General features: G+C 38.5%; 1 protein-coding gene across 5 annotated transcripts in view; it reads left to right on the top strand.

Moving 5' to 3' along the window:
* Positions 1 to 16,667, top strand: part of USP33 (ubiquitin specific peptidase 33) — a 51,552-nt gene extending 34,885 nt beyond the window's left edge. For 3 of the 5 annotated variants that reach the window (XM_040987308.1, XM_040987310.1, XM_040987307.1), the window contains 6 exons: positions 145 to 314; positions 2,125 to 2,206; positions 3,260 to 3,377; positions 13,155 to 13,257; positions 14,072 to 14,140; positions 15,512 to 16,667. In XM_040987308.1, coding sequence (XP_040843242.1) covers positions 145 to 314; positions 2,125 to 2,206; positions 3,260 to 3,377; positions 13,155 to 13,257; positions 14,072 to 14,140; positions 15,512 to 15,669 — 700 coding nt within the window. In that variant the 3' untranslated portion in view covers positions 15,670 to 16,667. The remainder of the gene's footprint in view (positions 1 to 144; positions 315 to 2,124; positions 2,207 to 3,259; positions 3,378 to 13,154; positions 13,258 to 14,071; positions 14,141 to 15,511) is intronic. The other 2 variants (XM_040987311.1, XM_040987309.1) reach the window with 1 other exon arrangement.
* Positions 16,668 to 21,003: the final 4,336 nt, after the last annotated feature.

Below are 21,003 nucleotides of genomic sequence, written 5' to 3'. Positions count from 1 at the left end.
AGTGATAAGGCATAATTCTCTTAAAATTCTCAAGATTTAATAAGGCCTGTGGTATTAATCCGTGTGCTATGTCAAGTAAGAAAAGTTTGCCAATTAATCTATTGTAAAATGCAAACTGAATGTAGTTACCATTGTCCTTAATAGGAAGAGCAGTGAAGAAGCACAGAAAGAGAGGCGAAGAATATCGAATCTGTTGAACATAATGGAACCAAGCCTCCTTCAGTTTTATATTTCTCGACAGTGGCTAAATAAATTTAAGACCTTTGCAGAACCTGGCCCTATTTCTAATAATGATTTTCTCTGTATTCATGGAGGTAAGAAATTGTGTTAAGTAATGGCAGAGGTTTGGTGTTAAGTAATTTGCACAATAGGAAAACGCCAGGAACTTTCCACTATTTCTCATTTCTTCAGTTTATTTCCATATGGCTTCAGAAATTAGCTCATTATTGAATATCTGTTCCAAATTCTGCTTCAGAATAAAGATATCAGAAGATCTCTCTTTAAGGTTTGATGTCATGTTAGAGTCAGATGCATAGACAATTGCAGTACAGTGACTCTTGCACAGATTTTAGACATTGTTTTTTAAAAAGAAGTATTTATTTAAAGAGTAAAACACACACACACACACACACACACACAGATTTGTTTATTTGCTTTTATTGGAAAGTCAGATATACGGAGAGGAGGATCTGTCTGCTGATTCACTCCCCAAGTGGCCACAATGGCCAGAGCTAAGCTGATCCGAAGCCAGGAACCAGGAGCTTCTTCCGGGTCTCCCATGTGGGTGCAGGGTCCCAAGACTTTGGGTCCTCCTCACCTATTTTCCCAGGTCACAGGCAGGGAGCTGCATGGGAAGTGGAGCAGCCACGACACGAATTGGTGCCCATATGGGATCCTGGTGTGTGCCAGGCAAGGACTTCAGCCACTAGGCTACTGCGCTGAGCCGGACCCCATTCTTTTTAACTGAGAGCATCCCTGTGTTAGTCATTTCAGCCACCAATCATGCTGTTTTTACCCTTTTTGTGTAAGTGAATAGCTGGCTGTTTTTTGATGTATGGAAATGTATTTGGGATTTAACAGCACCAACAGAATACTCAGGCAGTTATTTGTTAAATTAATGTAAATGCAAATGTAATGCCTTTATAATTTATCACTGAATAAATTGGGCCTTCATCATAGAGTTCTACAAAAAATAAGACATTTTTGTGGCTCTTTCATTAGCCCTCATGGATGAAGACTCAGGATTGTTTTTCGTTGTTTATTTTTATTTACATAAAGTCAGAGGGACAGAGAAATAGAGATCTCTCCCAAATGCTGATTCATGCTTTAAATGCTTGTAACAGCTAGGCTGGCACAAGCTGCAAATGAGACTCAGAAATTCTCTCCAGATCTCCCACATGTGTGGCAAGTGCTCAGATGCTGCCTTGCAGTAGATACACTGTTTGGACTAGAATCAGGCAAGATTAGATCACAGCAACTGTGATAATGAGGTACAGTTGTTTTAAGAAGCAATTTAACCTCTACAGCTTGCCCTGACCGAAAGCTTTTGTGAGTTTTGTTGGTAGTGAAATCACAGGGATAAAAGTATCCTGTGTTACATAGCGAACTCTAAGCCTTAAAATTATTGGTGGGGATTTGCATTGGTGCAGGTATTATGTCACCACTTGGGATGCCTGTGTCCCACATGGAAGTGCATGGATCAAGTACCAGCTCATCTAAGTTAGATGCAGCTTTATTTAAATGCATGCCCTGAGAGGCAGCAGGTATTGGCTCAGGATGTTGGTTCTGTGCCGTGTGGGAGACCTGAGTTGGGTTCAGGCTCCTGGTTTTAGTTAGGCCCAGGACTGTTGTTGCAGACATTGCAGAATGAACCAGCAGATGGAAGATTTGTCCTTCTCCCTCTCTGCCTTTCAAATGTAGATGCATTTAAAACATTTTTTGTATTTGGATTTCAAGGTACTGTGTGTCTTTAACGTAATGAACAAATGCCTTATACATTTTGGAAAGGGAAACCTAAGAATAGTGATTGACCATCTTGAAGCATTTTTAAAAAGTGAGCTTAACCTTTCAAAGTAATATAAATGGATTAAAGAATGAGATAGACCTGTCTAAACTTTCTTTTAGGTGTTCCTCCACGGAAAGCTAGTTTTATTGAAGACCTTGTTTTGATGCTGCCTCAGAACATTTGGGACAATTTATATAGCAGGTTTGTTTCTTATATGTATATATAGTATGGTGAAAATCTGTTAAAATGGTTAAAAGGTGATTGTATTATTTCACACATGTTCTTTGTGCTCTGTTGCTTTTATATCTCTTTTCTGTTGCTTATTCATTCTGAAGTGTGAATAAGAAGACTTTATAGCTGTTGAGGACCTAGCTTAGATAATTTTTATTTTTATGTTCTGATTGTCTGTAAGGTTGCACTGTAATACTTAACTTAAAAAAAAAAAAAGATTACTTGAAAGGCAGAAAGACAAGGAAGGGAAGCTAGAGATGTCTTTCATCCACTGGTTCACTTAAATATTTACACCAGCTGGGGCAGGACCAGGCTGAACCAGGAGTCAGGAGCTCCATCCTGGTCTCCCTTGTACATGCCAGGGACCTGGTACTTTCCAGGCATGTTAGGAAGCTGCATCGACAGTGGAGCATCTTGGTCTCATGGTGCTTCCTTATGTCATCAGGTATCTTAATATGCTCTACAAACACAACACATGCCCTGTATATTCAACTTCAGATACTCTATTTGAAAAATTTTTGTCTTAACTCCAACACTAAAATTTTATAGGACTGTACTCCCGAAACCAAATTTTCTTTTAACTGTAGTTTTAAATTTTATTTTAAAACATTTTGCAGTATAATTTCCCTACTCGGTATGTTTTCCTTAGTTGAATGTTATCTATAAGGAATTCCATGAATGCTTCTCCCTTAGACTTGGAAAAAGCCTTCCATCTGATTAAAACCTCACTGTGACTGTAGGTATAACCTAGATTTCTGTATTATATGCCACTATTTGTAAACTGCTTGTTTTGCTTTATTATATCCTTTGACATTTTGAAGTAAAATTAACTATAAGGGAAAGCTGAAGTACAAATAAGCACATTAGGCAACATACTGATAATGCCGTTGACATTACTTCCAGAATTTTTCTGTGAGAATTTATTCTTAACTGGGAATTTTAGGCATTGAGCAAAAAGAAATGGATTTCGTAGAATATTGTAGTTTTATCCTAATTGTACTTTTTAAATTCTTCATGCTTCAGGTATGGAGGAGGACCAGCTGTCAATCATCTGTACATTTGTCACACTTGCCAAATTGAGGCAGAGAAGATTGAAAAACGAAGAAAAACTGAATTGGAAATTTTTATTCGGGTAAAAAAAGTAATGCTTTTCAAATTGTAAATGATCTAGGATAAAGACCTGACAATTAACAAACTGTATTTTATACATGAAATGAGTGGATTAAAGATTTGTGATAGACTTCAAGTGTTCCTGGTGCATAATAATGAGTAAACGCTTACAGTTCAATACAGCTGTAGTGAATTAATATCTCTTTGTGGGCTTTGTTTTTCTGGCAATAAATTTTGTTTTATAGATTGGTACTAGTGAGAAATCTTAATTAAAAAAGAAAATTACAGGTTTCCTTAAATTAGTATTGTCTACAGTCTTGCATGATATACTCCCATCTGCTTTGAAATTTTAATATTGGTTTGTCTTTTGGGGGACTCCCTGTATTTGCAAATGCATTCAGTTTCAGAGTGTGTTTTGTAAGGCATTCTTTGTGTGTAAACAACATGCTGTCTGCACACAATAGGAAATATAAACATCAGGTTTTACGGACAAACATAGCAGAGTTGTAGTTCCCTCCATGGCAGATCCCTTCAGAGAACTGCCATCAGTAACTAACACAGCTCTTTCTCCTGAAAAGGTCTAACACTAGTCACCTGAGACGCTTTGTAATCCTGCAGAGAATCCATGTGAGAAGGACAGCTCAACTCTGCAGGAGAAAGTTGGGATTGTTTTAGTAAAAGGGGAAAAGGAAATGAACAGTACAAAATAAGATGTCTTGTACATTTCATATTGGGTCTCTCCAGCACATATATATATGCCTAATCTTCTTTGATTCAGGAATTTTGTGTTTTCTGGCCTTTGTCTAAAATAATTTTTACACAGGGGACGATAGAGATACAGGTTTATTAATTTTTCATAGGCCTCATTTGCGTCCTAAGTCTATCAAGGCAAAGTCAGTTGAATTTTAAAACTAATTCATGTCATCACTACCTCAATAATATTTTACGAGTGTATCCTTATAGAAACGATTCTGTTATAACACAGCCTTGCTAACTTTTATTTGAAAGAAGTTTGCCTGTTGGTTCAAGTAGCCACAGCAGCCAGGACTAGGCTGGGTCAGGCCAAGGACAGAGGCTTAGAACTCAGTCTAGGACTGCATTGTCGCTGGCAGGGTCGTGGCCTCCTGTGTCTCAGTGTGTGCCTTGTAGGAAGCTGGAATTGGAAGCAGAGTCAGATTTTGAACACAGGCACAAGTGATGCCTTTATCACTGTGTGAAATACCCACCTTTTTCCCTGCCAGATTGATCAGAATGGTCTGCACTTCAGACTTTATCTTTAGTATCATCTTACCCTTTTTAGAAACAAATTATCTAGTTGCAAACTGTCTTATCTTTGGGAGTTTTGTCTTATAACCTTTTTTGTAAAGCATAGATGATTTCATCATTTTCTGAAGTTTCACCATAAATTTGATGCTCTTCAATTTTAGAATTCATGCTGCTCTAGTAGTAATAGGGTTCTTTCCAAGTTGAATTTAGTGTTAGTGCTTTTGGACTAGTTATGTGTTATTAAGCTAATGTGAGTATTTTAGTGCCAAAAGGGCAGGGAAAATGCTAGATGAGATTACAACTTTTTTTTTTTGCCAGAAAATAGAGAATTTTTGGAAGAATCATGAGGGCGAACAAAAACAAAATCAAAAAACAAACAAAAAACTAAATCTAAAAAAGAGAAATTCACTCACGGGGACTCCCACTGGTCAAATTTGTGAGAATTTCAACTTTTTAATATGATAACCTAATTCATTAAACAGAGTAAGAGATATGTCTATACTGATGTTAAATAGTTGAATTAATGCAATTGTTGAGCAGTGGATTTTTATATCATTTCAACTTTTTCCCCATGAAATACTTGTGAGTTTTAAAAGGGAAGGAGTAACTTTGATTGGAGAATCCTGGCATGGCCTCATTGATGTTATTAAGTTGAACATCATTTCGACACTACACTAATCAAAATCATATTCTAGGGTAGGATACTATGAGAAGAACAAGGCCTTGCTTTTTTGTTATGTAGATAGATAACATGAATCTCAAATGGGGGAAGTGAGACAAACTCAATTCAAGGGACATTTTATCAAACAGCTAGGTATTTCAATAAAAGGGACATTTGGTTGACAGTTTATTCTGAAATTGTTTAGGAAAGGAAATGTTTTATAAGTTTGAGATCGTTAAAAAGTTTTACCTGCATAAAGCCCTTAAAATGCTCTGTCTGTGATTCTTCAGACAGTACTTAGAAACATGCTGATACCCTGAGAGGTTGTTTGGAGAATTTCTAGAAGACCCGAGATGCTGTAGTTAAATATATTCACTGCCTGTGATGCTGAGTGAGATCAGATTTTTAGGGAAGTGTTTGGAAGTGGTGGCAGAAACCTATTTGTGTCATTTATGGATACCCAAGCCTGCCTACAGCTGCTGCTAAAGAAAAATATGGTTCTTTCTCTTGTGTGTTCACTATATGTCACATATATTTGGCTGTACATATGGAGCATTATCTAGAAGTAGAATTCTACGTTCCTGGAAAAACATAGGTTGTTTTACATATAGAAGCTCGTTAGTGGAAACTATAATGCTGTCTGCTCTTTGTCAAGGCAGTATCCATGCACTCTTGTATCTGGAGTGTAACAACAACAGTGTCAGCCTTATATCTAACATGATAGGTAACATGTCATCTTTTTACTTATTAACTAATGAGTCCGGACATTTGTATTTACCCTTTGTTTAGATTTGGGAGGGCCAATGTTGTATCCATTTCTACATGATGATCTTCCAGTTCTTGGTTCAGTGCAATGAACAAATCTCCCTTTTGCACACTGTAATGTTGATTAATATTAAGTTTATGAAGGTAGTAGAGTCAACCACCAAGTCTGTAAAGAAAATGTAATGTAGCCATTTAATGAAATACTCAGTAATAAGAAACTCAGTGACTACTCATGCAACAACTTGGATCAGTCTCAGAAATCTTACACCAAATGAACAAGCATAAAGAAGAATATAACGTCTAATTTAACTCATTTGTGAAAATGGAAAGACCATAGAGACACAATAAATTAATGATTTCATGTGTGAGCAGTGGACTGAATGCAAATAGCAGGAAATTTTTTTACATGTTGGAAACAGTCTAAACTGAAGTAATAACAAATTATTTCAGTTTCACAATAGCAGTTGGGTGGATTATTGCACTTTAATGAAGAATTTCTTTAAATACAAATCTATGATTATTTTGTAACTCCAGAGTTGTGTTTTTTTTAAATTCCAATTTACCCTACTCTTCCATTTTAGCAAAATGAACATGTTTGTATAAAATTAGGTATAAAAATAGATAGCCCATGGTAGACTGCAAACTGAGCTTCTTTAAAATTAGAGAAGCAAACCAAAGGCTTTAGGAAAGGAACACATGGGCCCAAGGTTTGAAAGTAGCTTCACCCCTCGTCTACTCTCCTTAAGTCACTCCAGGCAGCAAGCATACAGGTGTCTGCCTGGCAGAGCAGAGAATATGTACGGCAGGTGTATGACTGCTCCTCAAGAAAATGCGGAGGATATTATTGCTGAAAACAAACTTCGATAGGTAGATTGATATGATGTCAGAGCAAATACTGCTGGAGGGCAAATTGATGTGCAGAAAGCTGAGGCAGAAGAATTTTCCGTAAGACGAGTCACCAAAAGATAAACATGAAAAGCTGGAAAGTTTTGACATTTTGCTTAGATCCAGAGCCCGGTATTTTTCAAATACTGTGAAGAATTACTTTCAGAGCACTAATATAACTAGAGAAAAAACACATGTCTGATATTTTAGGTGAATAAGCCTAATGAAAATTTTTAAATGCATCTATCTAGAATTATGAAGAAACTTTTTAATGCCAAAGACACATTAAGTCTCAGGAGTGTTTCTGCCTGGTAAATATAGGATTAAGTGGATTCACAATTTGTCATATGAAACAATCAGTCTAGTATTACATTTCAGAAAGCTTAGTTCTTTTATATTACAGAAAATCCTCTCATTTTAAATTATGCCTTGACTTTGTTGTATTGAGAGAGTCATACAGTTTTCATTCACTTTCATTGTTCTATTCAAGCAACTGCCTTATGTCCCACAAGGAAGCTTGCTCTTATGGACTTTGTTTATTAAATAAGTTATCTATTTAGAGGTGCTGAATAATATAAAAAGAGAAATGTTGAACAGGATATTGTGCTGAAAAGAGGAATCTGGTTATGATTTTTAGCAGGATGGTCAAGATATAGGTATCATCATTGAGGCCAGCGTTTTAGCACAGCGAGATAAAGCAGTGCTTTGCATCCCACATGAGCACAGTCTGGTTCAGCTGCTGCCACTCCACCTGCACACTAGCTCCTTGCTACTGTCCATGGCTACCCATATGGGACACCCAGGTAGAGTTCTAACTTTGCCCTGCTTGTTCCAGCCCAGCTATCGATACCATTTTGGGAGTGAGTTAGCATTGGTAAGATAGCCCTCCCTCCCTCTTCCTTCATATATACATATGTGTGTTCACTGTCCCGTACAGTGATGGAATTGGTGGACTACTTACTGATGGTCAATAGCCAGTATAGACTGAGGGTCAAATAGGATGAGGGAGGAGACTGAGGAGTTTACACAGTTCCCATAAGCCTGTCTATGGAACCCATCAGTTGTTTCCACACCCTGAGTGCCATTATCTCTGTTTTGTGTATCCATCAATTGTCCTCATAGATATCCAATCAGTTGTCCTAGGCTAGGAAGTGATACTTAAGCAAAGACTTGGATGATGAGAAATAGTCATCAGTTATTTGCGGGAAGGGATAGCTTTGAGAGACAGAAATTTTATCTGATTTTTTTATCTGAAAGATGAGAAAAATATGAAAAGATAAATTAGATCCTGTTGTCACATGATAAGGAGGACTTTGAGGAGTTTACACAGTTCCCATAAGCCTGTCTATGGAACCCATCAATTGTTTCCACACCCTTGAGTCCAAGTATCAGTTGTCCTTCACAACCCCTTCTGGTTTTTGTTTTGTTTTGTAAACTGACCCAGAGGGAATGTGCTCCTAGAAGGGCAACTTCTTCAGCGACCTAAGATCCTAACTGCCTATTATCCCATCTGACTCTACATTTCCTTCTCTAGAAGGATGGACTGTAGCTGCTGTTAGGGACAGGTGGTGATGACTGCTGTCTGCTTCATGCTGAGAAGGAGTGTAGAGGGGCAGCAACAGCAGGGTATTTTTCAGGGGGTGTAGATCTGTGGGTTCCTAATAGAACATGATGGTGCTTCAAGGCTTCTCTTTGTTGAAGTAAATTGTTGTAATCCATCAGGGTCTCAGGAAGACTTTCAGCTGTTTTGAACCAAAAGGAGTGTTCAGGTTCTTCTGTTCTTTGAAGAGGTTCTGCTGGGTATTCCATTTTCTTCAAGGGCAGGGTAGTATTTGAGGGAGTTCTTGCACTTCTGAGGCTGAATGAGCCATAAGGGAAATCTGTAGTTTTTCAGAGGATCCATCAGGAAATTCTAAAGAAAAGAGCATAACATTTGCCACGGGTTATTAGTGTCGCAAAATACCATTTATTAAGATGTTTCACACAGAATTTTTAAAGTCATTGGTAGAGAATTTAGAGATAGAAAAATGTTTGTTAGCCAGGAGTATTAATGTCTGCTTGAGACAAATTTTAAAAATTACATGTTAAAAATGTTTAGAGATAAAGTGACTCATGGGGCCATTCCTCTTTTTATTTTTTAACAATTGACTTTTTAGGGTGTGGTGTACACATTCAATAAGTCTGAGCCAATGGGTTACTTACTTTCAGGAACAACGGGTCAAGTGAAAACTATCAAATAACAGTTTAGAAAACATTCTATTTTCTAAACCTTAAACAACTAATAAGAGATCACAAAGATTACCTTAATGTAAGAACTTGCAGGTAAGAATTAGCACATTGGTTAAGAATGGCTGCTAGGAAAAAGTTATACATGAGTAACATCCATTTGCCACAGCTGATTAGAATTTTGTCCTCCAGGATTTATAGCTGCTGGGTAAGGATGTGGCACTGAGAAAGTAGCAGTTTTTAAATCTGTTATTCTTCTGAAGACACAAACTGAATAGGATATTGGTGTTTTGCAAACCTCTGATTGTTTTGGGCCTGAAGCTGGAACTGCCAGGAGTTTCCTCACCACCAATTAGTTGTTAACCTAATGGTCCTAAGGATTGCGTTTTTTTTTTTTTCCCTTAGCCATATCACTCCTCCACATTTTCCATTGTAGATATTGAGAAGGAGGCAGCCCTATTTTTGCTATTACTTCAAAAGCATAGGGAATCCAATTTGCTCCCTGGCTCCCGCCATTTAAATAATCACATACACATGAAGAATTGGGTCCATAGGATGTACAAGCTTTCTTAAAAGCTGTGATAGTGTTACCATCCAGATTCTCATATGCAGGTGGGTTAGTGTAATTGGGAAAAGTGATTGTAATTCATGAAATCTCTGAGGAATATCAAACACTTGGACCAGGCTTAAGGGTGACACGGCATGGGCTCATACTGTTCTTTTATCCCATCCTCATTTTCCTCACTAGACAATTCAGAGAAATCCTGCAATTTTGCTGTTTTAACATGGGAAGCTTTAGTTTCTTTTCTTGCCTTGTTAGAGTGGCATCTTCCATTAGGGGAGTCTGTCCTGAGTGTTCTTTTTGTAAGTTCCTCATCTGTAGTATAAGACCTTTCTCTTCGAGTTGTATTATGGTGGCATCTCCTGTTAGGAGGGTCTCTCATGGATTCCCCTTTTTCCTCTTCCTCACTGGTAGTATAAGGCATTTCTATTTTAGCCATATTATGGGGGTTTCTCCTCTTACGGGAGTTTCTCACACATTCTTCTTTTCCATCCTTTTTATCAGTACTATTAGATATTTCTTTTTTAGGCACATTACGGCAGTCTCTCCCATCAGGGGGACCTCTCGTGGCTTCCCTTTCTCTTTCTGCCTCATTAGCACTATGAGGCATTTGCTTTTTAGCCACATTTCAGCAGTGTCTCCTCTTAGAGGAGTCTTTTTTAGGTTTCCTTTCTAAAATTATAATAATGGCTTTAAAGCCCATGTAATCCAAAAACTAATACGAATATTTTCTATCCTTTGGGCCTTTTTACCATTTTCTGGGCAAGGTCTTAAGCTTCTGTTGTTGCTTCATCCGGGGATCAAGGGTTATGTTTACAAATAACCTTTAAACCTTTAGAACGCAATTGCTGCCTAGTTATCTTTGTTCCACTTTTCACTAAAAAGTTCTGCACAAGGAACATATAACTGCGCTCTACACTGATTCTGTCCCACTATTCCCACTTAACCTCTTTCTGTGGGAGTTTCTGTCATACTTACTATCTGCTTTCAAGTCCATGTTCATGGGCAGGCACGACTTGTTTGATATCCATACTTGTATCTGCTTCAGGTCCTTGTTTGGGTGCCACTTGTTCACTGTCCATGCAGCAATGAACTTGGTGCACAGAACTGGTACTCACATGCATGGACTACTGAATGATAGTCAGCAGCCAAAGTTTAGTACTGACATCAGGCTTTTATAGGCTGAGGGTCAAATAGGATGAGGGAGGAGACTTTGAGGAGTTTACACAGTTCCCATAAGCCTGTCTATGGAACCCATCAGTTGTTTCCACACCCTGAGTGCCATTATCTCTGTTTTGTGTATCCATCAATTGTCCTCATAGATATCCAATCAGTTGTCCTAGGTTAGAAAGTGATACTTAAGCAAAGACTTGGATGATGAGAAATAGTCATCAATTATTTGTGGAAGGGATAACTTTAAGAGACAGAAATTTTATCTGATTTTTTTATCTGAAAGATGAGAAAAATATGAAAAGATAAATTAGATCCTGTTGTCACATGATAAGGAGGGTACTACAGGACTGTTTTAAGTATCTTTAGAGATGGCAACAGGAATTAAATTTGATTAGGTGTACCCATATGAAATGGAAGTCTAAATAGACTGCTAAATTTGGATAAATTCCAGCTGCTTTCACTTCCTTGAGGCTGTATTGCCTGTAGCTATCATTTGGAGTTTTTAGTTGTTAGGGATAGAAGCCAGCATGGATAACTTGAAAGAAGCTTATTGAAAAATGAAGATTGAATAACCGGAATTCTAGGTGTTTGAGAACCAAGTTAGCCCTGTATCTAGCTAATAAGAATTGATACAGGGAATAGAAGGGAATGGAGGGTGAATGGTTGACAAGTGGTGGAGACACCATTTTTTGACATCCACATAACATAGTGCCTGGGTTTGAACCCTGGCTCAAATGCCAGTCTAGTTTCCTGCTAATGCATGCCCTAGGAGGCATCTTGTAATGGCCGAGGTACTTGGACCATCATCCATTTGGGAGATCCAGATTACATTCTGAGCTCCTGACTTTGTCCTTGCCTGTCTGTTGAGGTTATCCGGGGAGTAAACCAACAGATGGAACATCTCTGTGTCCTTTCAAATGTGTGAAAAAACACATACATTTTATCTTAAAAAAAGGATTTGTATCGATAGGATTCCATACTATGAAGAATCAGTACTACTTTGAACGTTTTCCATTCTAATAGATTTGTGCCTGGTTTGTTTTGTGCTCTAACCCTAAGAGTAGAAGTGGGAAAGTAACATCTTTGGGGACTATTTCTTTGGGTTTTAGAATTTGCCTAAATATATGTAAAGTAAAAATTTCATGGAATAATACATTTCATGAAAAACTATATTTCAAATTTATTTTGCCCCCGAATAAGCATTTTTTTATAAAGTTATTTGAGAGTGTGTTTCCATCTACTGGTCTACTCCCCAAAGGCCTGCAGCAGTTGGGACTCGGCCAAGCTCAATGCTGGAGTTGAGAACAAAATCCAGATATCCCAAAAGGTGATAGGGACCCATGTATTTGACCCATCTTTGATGTCTCCCAGAATGTGCATTAGTAGGAAGTTCAGTCAGGAGCTAGAACTGGCAACTCAACCCAGACACTCTGATACGTGATTCAGGCATTTTAACTGTTTGTGCAAAAACCAGCCCTCCCTGTGCTACCCGTCAAATTCACATTTTAATTTCACATTTAATTTTTCCTAATTTTTGAAGACCATTCGTATATGTGTTTTCTGTGGAATGACATTGTATTAGTGGTAGCAAATTGTCTATCTAGTTTTTTTATTTTTAATTTTCTTTTAAGACAGGTCGTGATCTCCCATCTGATGGTTCCCACCGCAAATGGCTACAATGACTGGGACTGTGCCAGGCCAGAATAACAATTGAGGGAGAGACAGACAAAGGGATCTTTTGTCTGCTGGTCACTCCCCAAATGGCTAAAATTGCCAGAGCTGGACATCTAAAGTCAGAAGTCTGGAATTTCGTCCAGATTTCTCACACAGGTTGCAGGGGCCCAAGTACATGGATCATCCTTCTCTGCTTGTTGAGGCCTGGTCTTTACCAAGTGCTCCAATATGGGATGCCAGCATCGTAGATAGCGGTGTGACCCGCTGTGCAACGGAAGCTAGCCCCACCAATTATCTTTTAATAAATACATGGAGTATGTAATATTATGAAGATGTGGCTTTGACTATCTTCACTTATCCAGTCTTTCTTGGTCCTTTTATGTGCACTTGTTAAACTTTGAAATAAAATGTTGAAGTACTTGTGAATGAATAGATGCTACTATATTGCCAAATACTAAGATAACTTTATATCTTTGTATATCTTACTGTGGTAGCACATTGCATATGTAAGAGAAATTGTCCTATATTACATGCTGATGCAGTGTTCTGCTAGAAAGCAAGTTTGAGATGTTATGTAACTGTGTTTTCCTCTGTAGCTTAACAGAGCATTTCAAGAAGAAGACTCTCCTACTACTTTCTATTGCATCAGTATGCAGTGGTTTCGAGAGTGGGAAAGTTTTGTGAAGGGTAAAGATGGAGGTAAGTGGCTAACTAAAAAGTTAACTAAAGTTTGGGGTTACTCATTTGATTTTTTTTAATATCTCTATGCACTTGGGGTTCTGCCAGTGATCAAAAGAAGAAAAAAATTAAGATGTGTCTCATTATTAAAAAGGTTGTAGTGTAGTATGCATTTTGAAACCTTTGTATTTAAGGAAAAAAGTAAACCTCTGGTATATAAAGAAAAAAAAAAAAAAGAAAACCCACACAGATATTAACTGGTTTCCTATTTTTCTGTAAGTAGTACAATAATAACTTTGATTATTATACTTTTTAATAATGACCTTGTACTATACTTTTATATAAAAGGGAGAAACAAATACTTTATTTTTTGCTTAACAAATGATGTATTTTCAGATTGCCTTTTATGGTTTATTTTTATTGTTTTAAGAAGTGACAATTTAATGCAAATCAAAATTTCATTTTAGAATGCAGCAGCATTGTTATTAAAAGTTGGCATTAAAAGTACATTTGGACTGTAATCCCAAAATAAGTGGTTCAGAAGTCATTTCTCTTGGAAATTAGATGGTAATGAGAGAGTGTCTTTTACCTTCTTTCCTGGTCTTGTTTTTGGATAACCAAAAGAAGAAGAAGAACGTAATAGGAAGAAAACCTTCCCAAAGAAGAATCTCATGGGAAGACATTAAGAATGGATTGTAATGATCTGGCTAAAAAAATAATCCATGTGATTGTGCAGTTTCATTTCTCAATTATTTCAGGGCAGTCAAGTATGCAATTCTTTACTATATGTCTCTGAAAATTATGCATTTTGATAATTCTTTTTCCTTTGACATAGATCCTCCAGGTCCTATTGACAACACTAAAATTGCAGTCACTAAATGTGGTAATGTGATGCTCAGACAAGGTATGTTTGACCATTATTTAAACTTTTACTTACTATTGACTTGTCGCTATTAAGAATATATGAGATGCCTTCAACAAGTTCATCGGAAGTTTTTGTTCTGCGTGGAATTCAACATTTTTGCGCTCTCCCAAGTAAACTATTTTTCTTTTGTTTTTTTTAATGATTTATTTATTTTTATTGGAAAGTCAGATATATAGAGAGAAGAGACAGAGAGGAGGATCTTTCCGTCCGATGATTCACTCCCAGAATGACCACAGCAGCTGGTCTGCGCCGATCCGAAGCCAGGAGCTCGGAGCCTCTTCTGGGTTTCCCACATGGGTGCAGGGTCCTAAGGCTTTGGGCCGTCCTCGACTGCTTTCCCAGACCACGAGCAGGGAGCTGGATGGGAAGTGGGGCCCCTAGGATTAGAACCGGCGCCCATATCAGATCCCGGTGTGTTCAAGGCGAGGACTTTAGCTGCTAGGCCACTGTGCTAGGCCACTGTGCTGGGCCCCCAAGTAAACTTTTAATTGCATTTTTCCATAAACTTTTTTTTGAAAGACAGATAGAACTGATTCACTCCCACTCCCATCACCTTTTTTCCCCCATGATCTTTTTGAAGTACGCTTGTAGAATTAGTAGCTATTTGTGTTAGTACAGTTTCGATTGCTATATCAAAACACTCGAGGCTGAATATTTTATAAAGAGAAAAGATTAATGTAGCTTTCAGTTTTGTAGGCTGAATATTTCTGGGTTGCCTGAGTTGCCGTCGCCCCCCTTCAGTGCAGCATCTGATGGGGGCCTCTGGGTGGATGGCAGCACAGTGGTGGGAGAGCTATCACCTGGTGAGACTGAGAGCAGGGAGGGGTAAGATGATCTGTAACAACAACCCCTACTGTCCCAGGAAATAAATGGATAATCCTTTCCGAGACCTGCAACCTGATGATCTGATTATCTTGCATCACTGCCTCCCAACATCTCTCTACATAGAAGAGCAAGTCTTCAGCCCAAAAAGCTGTAGAGGACACCACATCCTAACCATAGCACAGCACCATTTGTTGGCTTTGTTTATTTATTTTAGCTCCACGATGTCATTCTTATGTGGTCTAGGGCAAACAGTACGAAGCAACTGCTGTTTGGTTTAATCTGAGGAAAGCTCTTCAGGCTGTTGAAAGGAGCCAGAAAACAGAAAAAAGCTTTTTTTTTTTTTTTCCCACTTTAAGACAGACCATATGTTGCTGCTTTGAACAGTGTAGGCTGTTGGTCATCTGATGTTCCAAGTTTTCATTTGTCTAGAGGGAATTCATGCTGGGTGCTGCATTCTGAAACTTTCTGTAGTATGAGTACATAGGTATGAAAACATGATTTTTTTTTATATATGCATAATTTTAGGAGCAGACTCTGGTCAGATTTCTGAAGAAACATGGAATTTTCTGCAGTCTATATACGGTGGAGGGCCTGAAGTCATCCTGCGACCTCCAGTCGTTCATGTTGATCCCGATGCACTACAAACAGAAGAAAAAATTGAAGTAGAAACGCGATCTTTGTAATTTTGAAAATACAGAGAGTTCTAAGGAGAACTAATTTTCATTTCCTCTGACTCACACACATGCAAAAACATTCCTAAAGCATGTTTTTTTCCCCTTTTTTTCCTCTTTTATCTCATTTACTTCTTACTGGGCATTATGAAAAGATATGCTAGAGAATATGTAATATACTACAGGTTGGTATATTTAAAGCTAAATAATGTCTTTCATTATAATATTTTTGCAAGAGACGGGACAGTTGTGATTAATTGGTAGATTAGTTGATTATGTTTGTTCTTTATACTACATGTAGATGCATAGCATCCTTTGTAGTGTTGTAAATACTTTTGCTTTAAAAATTTTTCATTATTCAGAACCACCATAACTGACCAATCTTTTTAGTTATTTAGAAACCTAATTTAATTGTATAGTTTTGACAAGGCTTTGTATTAGAAATAGCCTATTTTACATTGAGAGTAATAGACAGTTCTTGTTGGTTTCCTAAAGCTCAGGAAATGTTAGGGTGTCACTTCTTTTGCACTGCAGCATATAAACTAGCATATTAAAATTTATTGTCTTTTGAATGTACTAAGGATGTATTTAGTTTGAATAGAATTTGTCAGCAGATTTCATTAATTTATTGCTGCTTATGATGTAAAATGTTAACCTTAATCCCCAATCCTGGATAGTACTTATTCATGTTAGTAGCTAAAAAACTTAGTTTTAGGGCACCTTCTATTTTGAGAGCATGAAATGTGGAATGTGTCATTGAGATTGTTACAAAGCTCAAGCCACTTGCAAAGTGATTTTTTAATGCATAAATTCTTTTTGGATAATAATATGCACTGCTATTTGCTTGGTTATGTAATGTCAGAAGTTTCACTATATTCCCAAGTACAAAAACATGTTAGTTAAATTGAGGATGTTGAGAAGCATTCATGATAGCTTTGTTTTGGTCTGGAGCAGATGCCACCAGCTAAAAGCAACATTGTCAAATTTAGTTCAATAAAATGATTTTAAAATGTGTAACTTGAATGAATTTATTTGCTAGACACTAAAAGTAAAAGATGTAAGACATTAATACTGTTGTGTGATACTGTGATATCTAATTTGGTGTTGTCCTTGATTTTTCACTTGTGTTTCTCTAAGGCAGGGCATAGAAACTCAGATCAGACCCCCTCATTTCACAGGAATCCTGCCCTATGTTCTGGAGAGAGGAATGCTGTGCATGAATCTCGAAGAATTCTCAAGCAGTCTAACATTGTCTGATATCTCCACCCAGTCTGTTATGATTAGGTATGCGACGAGGTCTTCCTGCAAACTCAGACAAACAGGGTTTGGAGAACTTTCACTACTAAATAGAAGTTTTGGAGGGAAATGTGCCCAGAGATTATGAGTGTGCTAACAAATTAATAAATGTGCCCCTGAGTCCCATAAGTCATTCAAGCAAATAACTGAATCCAAGAAGGAGGTGGTGAGAATTGTGATTTATAGCACTCTGGTCAGAAGCATGGGTAGAGAGTCACTAAAGGCTTGGGACCGGCATCTAAAGGGAGACGTGGACAGGCCTGGGTGTCAGATGCTCTCCAGTGCTGTTGCTGTTGAGAAGCCCCCAGCTTTTAGCTTTTGAGGTCCCAGAAGTGACCTGTGTGGTGAATGCATAGTAGGTGTTGTCCTGTATGTTTTCAGAAATTTGTGTCCTTCTTTCATTTTTCTCCCTTTGGCAAGCATATAAGGGCTTATTTTATTTGGGTGATCAATCTGCTGTAATTACCAAGACCATTTTGTACAGAGAAGAGAGTGGGAATATTTTTCTTTGTTCTTTTCCTGCTTGAAGAGAATCTTGATCTTGGTCTAAAGGTATTCTTCATTGCCACTCATGTGCTTCCTTGGTTTAGATCTGTGGGCTTTAGCCTGGTCAACCAGAAGTTTTATTTATATAATTTTTTTGTAAGCTTCACCTTGTGGATGAGCTTGCACTTGTGTTTGAAGGGTAACCTTCCGATATAGACCATGTATAATACATGTGCTAATTAATCTTAGCTTTCTGGTGTCTTTTTAGCAGCCAGCACAAAATTAGCATCATCATTATCCAAGCTAGCTTTCTGGCATTGGAGCATTGCTCACCTATGCACATATGGCTGTTCTTCAGTGGGTTTGGGAAAGACAGTTACAGGCTTACATGTTGTTGGTTCATGTTGATGTGCTAATGAGAGTTGGCACTGGCAGTTTCCTTGGTCTCATTGGGGTTCAACTAGACCTTTTTTCCATAGCAGAAGACAACGGGAATCCTGAGCATGCACATGGCTGTGGCTGAGACGGTAAATGAAAGCTCTGTGGTTTTTTTGTGTGTGTGTGTGTGCTAGTTTAGTTAGCAGTATTTAAGTAAGTTGTAAAGTTTAATTATTTAATGAAATTATGAGTTTATTGGTTGCTTAAGATGTGTTTTAATTTTTCAGAAAAAGTTTTTTTTTTTTGGTCCGCTTCCATGTTACGGTTCTATGAGGGGGTATGGTGGTACGTCTGGTTTATCCTTTCCCTGCGGCACTGGCATCCCATGTGGGTCCTGGTCCATGTCCAGGCTGCTCCAGTTCTGATACAGCTCTCTGCTAATGGCCTGGGAAAGTAAGTGGAGGATAACCCAAGTCGTTGTTCTCTGCACTCATGTGGGAGACCAGGAAGATGCCTTTGGCTCTCAGCCATGGATCAGCTCAGCTGTGGCCATAGCAGCCACTTGGGGAGTGAACCAATAGTTCAAAGATCTGTGTTTCTCTCTGTCTCTAATTGTGACTTCCAAGTAAAATAAAATAAATCTAAAAAAAAAAATTATACCAAAATTGTTTTTAAAAATTGCATGATTTTTCTAAATTCATTGATAAAAACAGCTCCCATCTGCTGGTGGACTCCCTGATTGTCCTTGATTGCTGAGTGTGACTTAACCCATGTGGATAGTAGGAGCCCGATTAATGACTTGAGGCTTCATCCCTATCTCCTAGGATCTGAACTAGTTGGTGGGAGGAGCATTTGTGTCCCTGGCATCTCTGTCATAGTGCTGGTCCAAATCATGGCTACTCTGCTTTCTATTCTAACGTGCCTAGGAAGGCAGCAGAAGATGGCGCAAGTCTGTAGGTCCCTGTCAGCTATGAAGGAGACCTGGATGGAGCTCCTGGCTTTATTCTGGTCTGTATGTGGCAGTTGAGGCCATATGAGGGAGTGAACCAGAAAATCAATGATGGCTAGTGATATTCCTGAGCTTTACCTAGGTCTCATGTGGGTGACTGGAGCCCAGGTACCTGGGTCCTCGTCCACTGCTTTCCCAGGCCAGTAGCAGAGAGCTGGATTGGAAGTAAAGTAGTTGGAACCTTAACCAGACCCCGTGTAACATCCCAGTGCTTCAGGTGGTTGCTTAACTCACTGCTCTGCCCAGGATTATCTTTTTTTTTTTAAGTGAATCTTGCATATTTCACTAGCCTTTTCTACTACTTCTTCTTCTTTTTTTTTAAGATACTCTTTATTTGGGAGGCAGAATAGGAGAGAGACTACAGAGGGAGAGACGGAACTTCCATCTACTGGCTTACTCCCCAAAATGGAAGCAATGGCTGGGGTTGTCCCAGGGCAAAGGCAGTAGCCAGGAGCTTCATCCAGATCTCCCAGGTGGTTGCAGAGGCCCCATGCACTTGGGTCATCTTCCTGCTGCTTTCCCAGGCACTTAAGCTGGGATATGAGCTTAGCCAGTTACGCTGCAACACTGACCCCTTACTAGCTTTAATGTTTATCTTGCAGAGTGTAATCCCATATTTCTTCTCTTTGCAGGATACATGCTCTAGTGCATTGTCTGTATCTAAAACCCAGCTGTTTGAAAACCTGTATAAATAATTAACACTGTATGCTCCAGAGCTAGTGCATGTTACTCTTTCATACAATAATGTGATTTAGCAGCCATAGAACATGAGTATGAATACTTTATGAGTGTGAATTTTAGCTCATCAGGTCATCAGCTCATCAGGTCTTGGCTGCTCTCAGCAGAGCTCTCATGCACTGTTGTCAGTTGTGTGTGAGCAAGGCAGTTCTCGCCTTTCCTGGGATCATTTATATGTCTCGGGTTTTGGTTGATCTGGGATGACTTCCTCTAGAATCACTAGAGCAAACTGGCTCTTCCTTTTGTCCTTTAGCAGGCTAACTCAGGCATGTTCTCTTGGTAATGGCAGAAAAACAAAATGATGGTACTTCAGTGTCCAAGATGCCTGAATGTATAAGCTGACACAAGGACAAAATCAATAACAGTTTTCGGTTCATGGAAAATGCATGTTACTTTATTTATTTGCACTGAAATGTGTCTTTTAATTTGGTTTCCTCATGACCGCCCTCCCCCAACCTCCCACCCCTTGAAGACATAAAGGGATAGATAGGAGAGCTTCCATCCTGGTTCACTCTCTAATTGCATGCTGTGGCTAGGGGACCAAAGCTGTTAGCCAAGAACTCAATCTGTGTCTGTTATGTGGATGGTAGAAACCCAGTGGCTTGATCCACTGATGTTACTTTCCAATGTCTGCATTAGCAAGAACCTGAAATCAAGAGCAAAAAGCTTGGGGTTGGGGATTGGATATGCACTCTATTCTGAGAAGTGGATATGCTAAACAACTTCCCGATCACTCGGCCAAATGCTGGCTCCTTCATGAGCTTTTTGAACTTCCCTGATAGCATCAAAATGCTCCTGAATAATAAAGTGATTAAACACATGACGCCAGAATCTCTTGGAATTTTCTGAAGAACATTTAATGACAGGGAGAATGTTCATGATCTAATGAAAGAAATTAGGATATATGATTTTGTATCATTTTGACCTATACCCATAGAAAAAAATGACAGTTTCTGATAATATTAAGTAGTCATGTTCTATCCCACATAGGGACTTTGTATTAACTGGTTTTTATGTGGAATGTTTTTCCCACTTGAGTCTGACAAGCTTCTAACTGCAATCCCACCAGGTCTCACCCAGTCTAGCTGTTATTTCCTTGCAAGTTCTTTAGAACAGGTATTTGTGGACACTGGGCCCACCTCTCAGAATGACCTTTACTTTTCATTCTAGGACTTGTCATTTTGAATTTGCACAGTATGTATTTATGTAAGTCTTGAATGGCAGTGTTCCACCATAATTTAGCCTGTGTTTACTCTGTTCATTGCTTTACCCCAATACCTTGTTTAGCATCTTGGCACACTTACACAGTGAAGGAATAAATCACATCATCGACTCTCAAGATGTGTTCTGAGGTCGTTCTCTACACGTCATGGTAAGGGACTGAGGGAGATGCCATCTGTTGTGCACTCCCACGTTGGTTGTTACTTGGATTAGGTATT

This window comes from Ochotona curzoniae, unplaced genomic scaffold, assembly GCF_017591425.1.
Source record: "Ochotona curzoniae isolate NIBS_2020 unplaced genomic scaffold, NIBS_Ocur_1.0 contig_4612, whole genome shotgun sequence".
Lineage (NCBI taxonomy): Eukaryota > Metazoa > Chordata > Mammalia > Lagomorpha > Ochotonidae > Ochotona > Ochotona curzoniae.
This window is presented reverse-complemented; position numbering and strand designations above follow the sequence as displayed.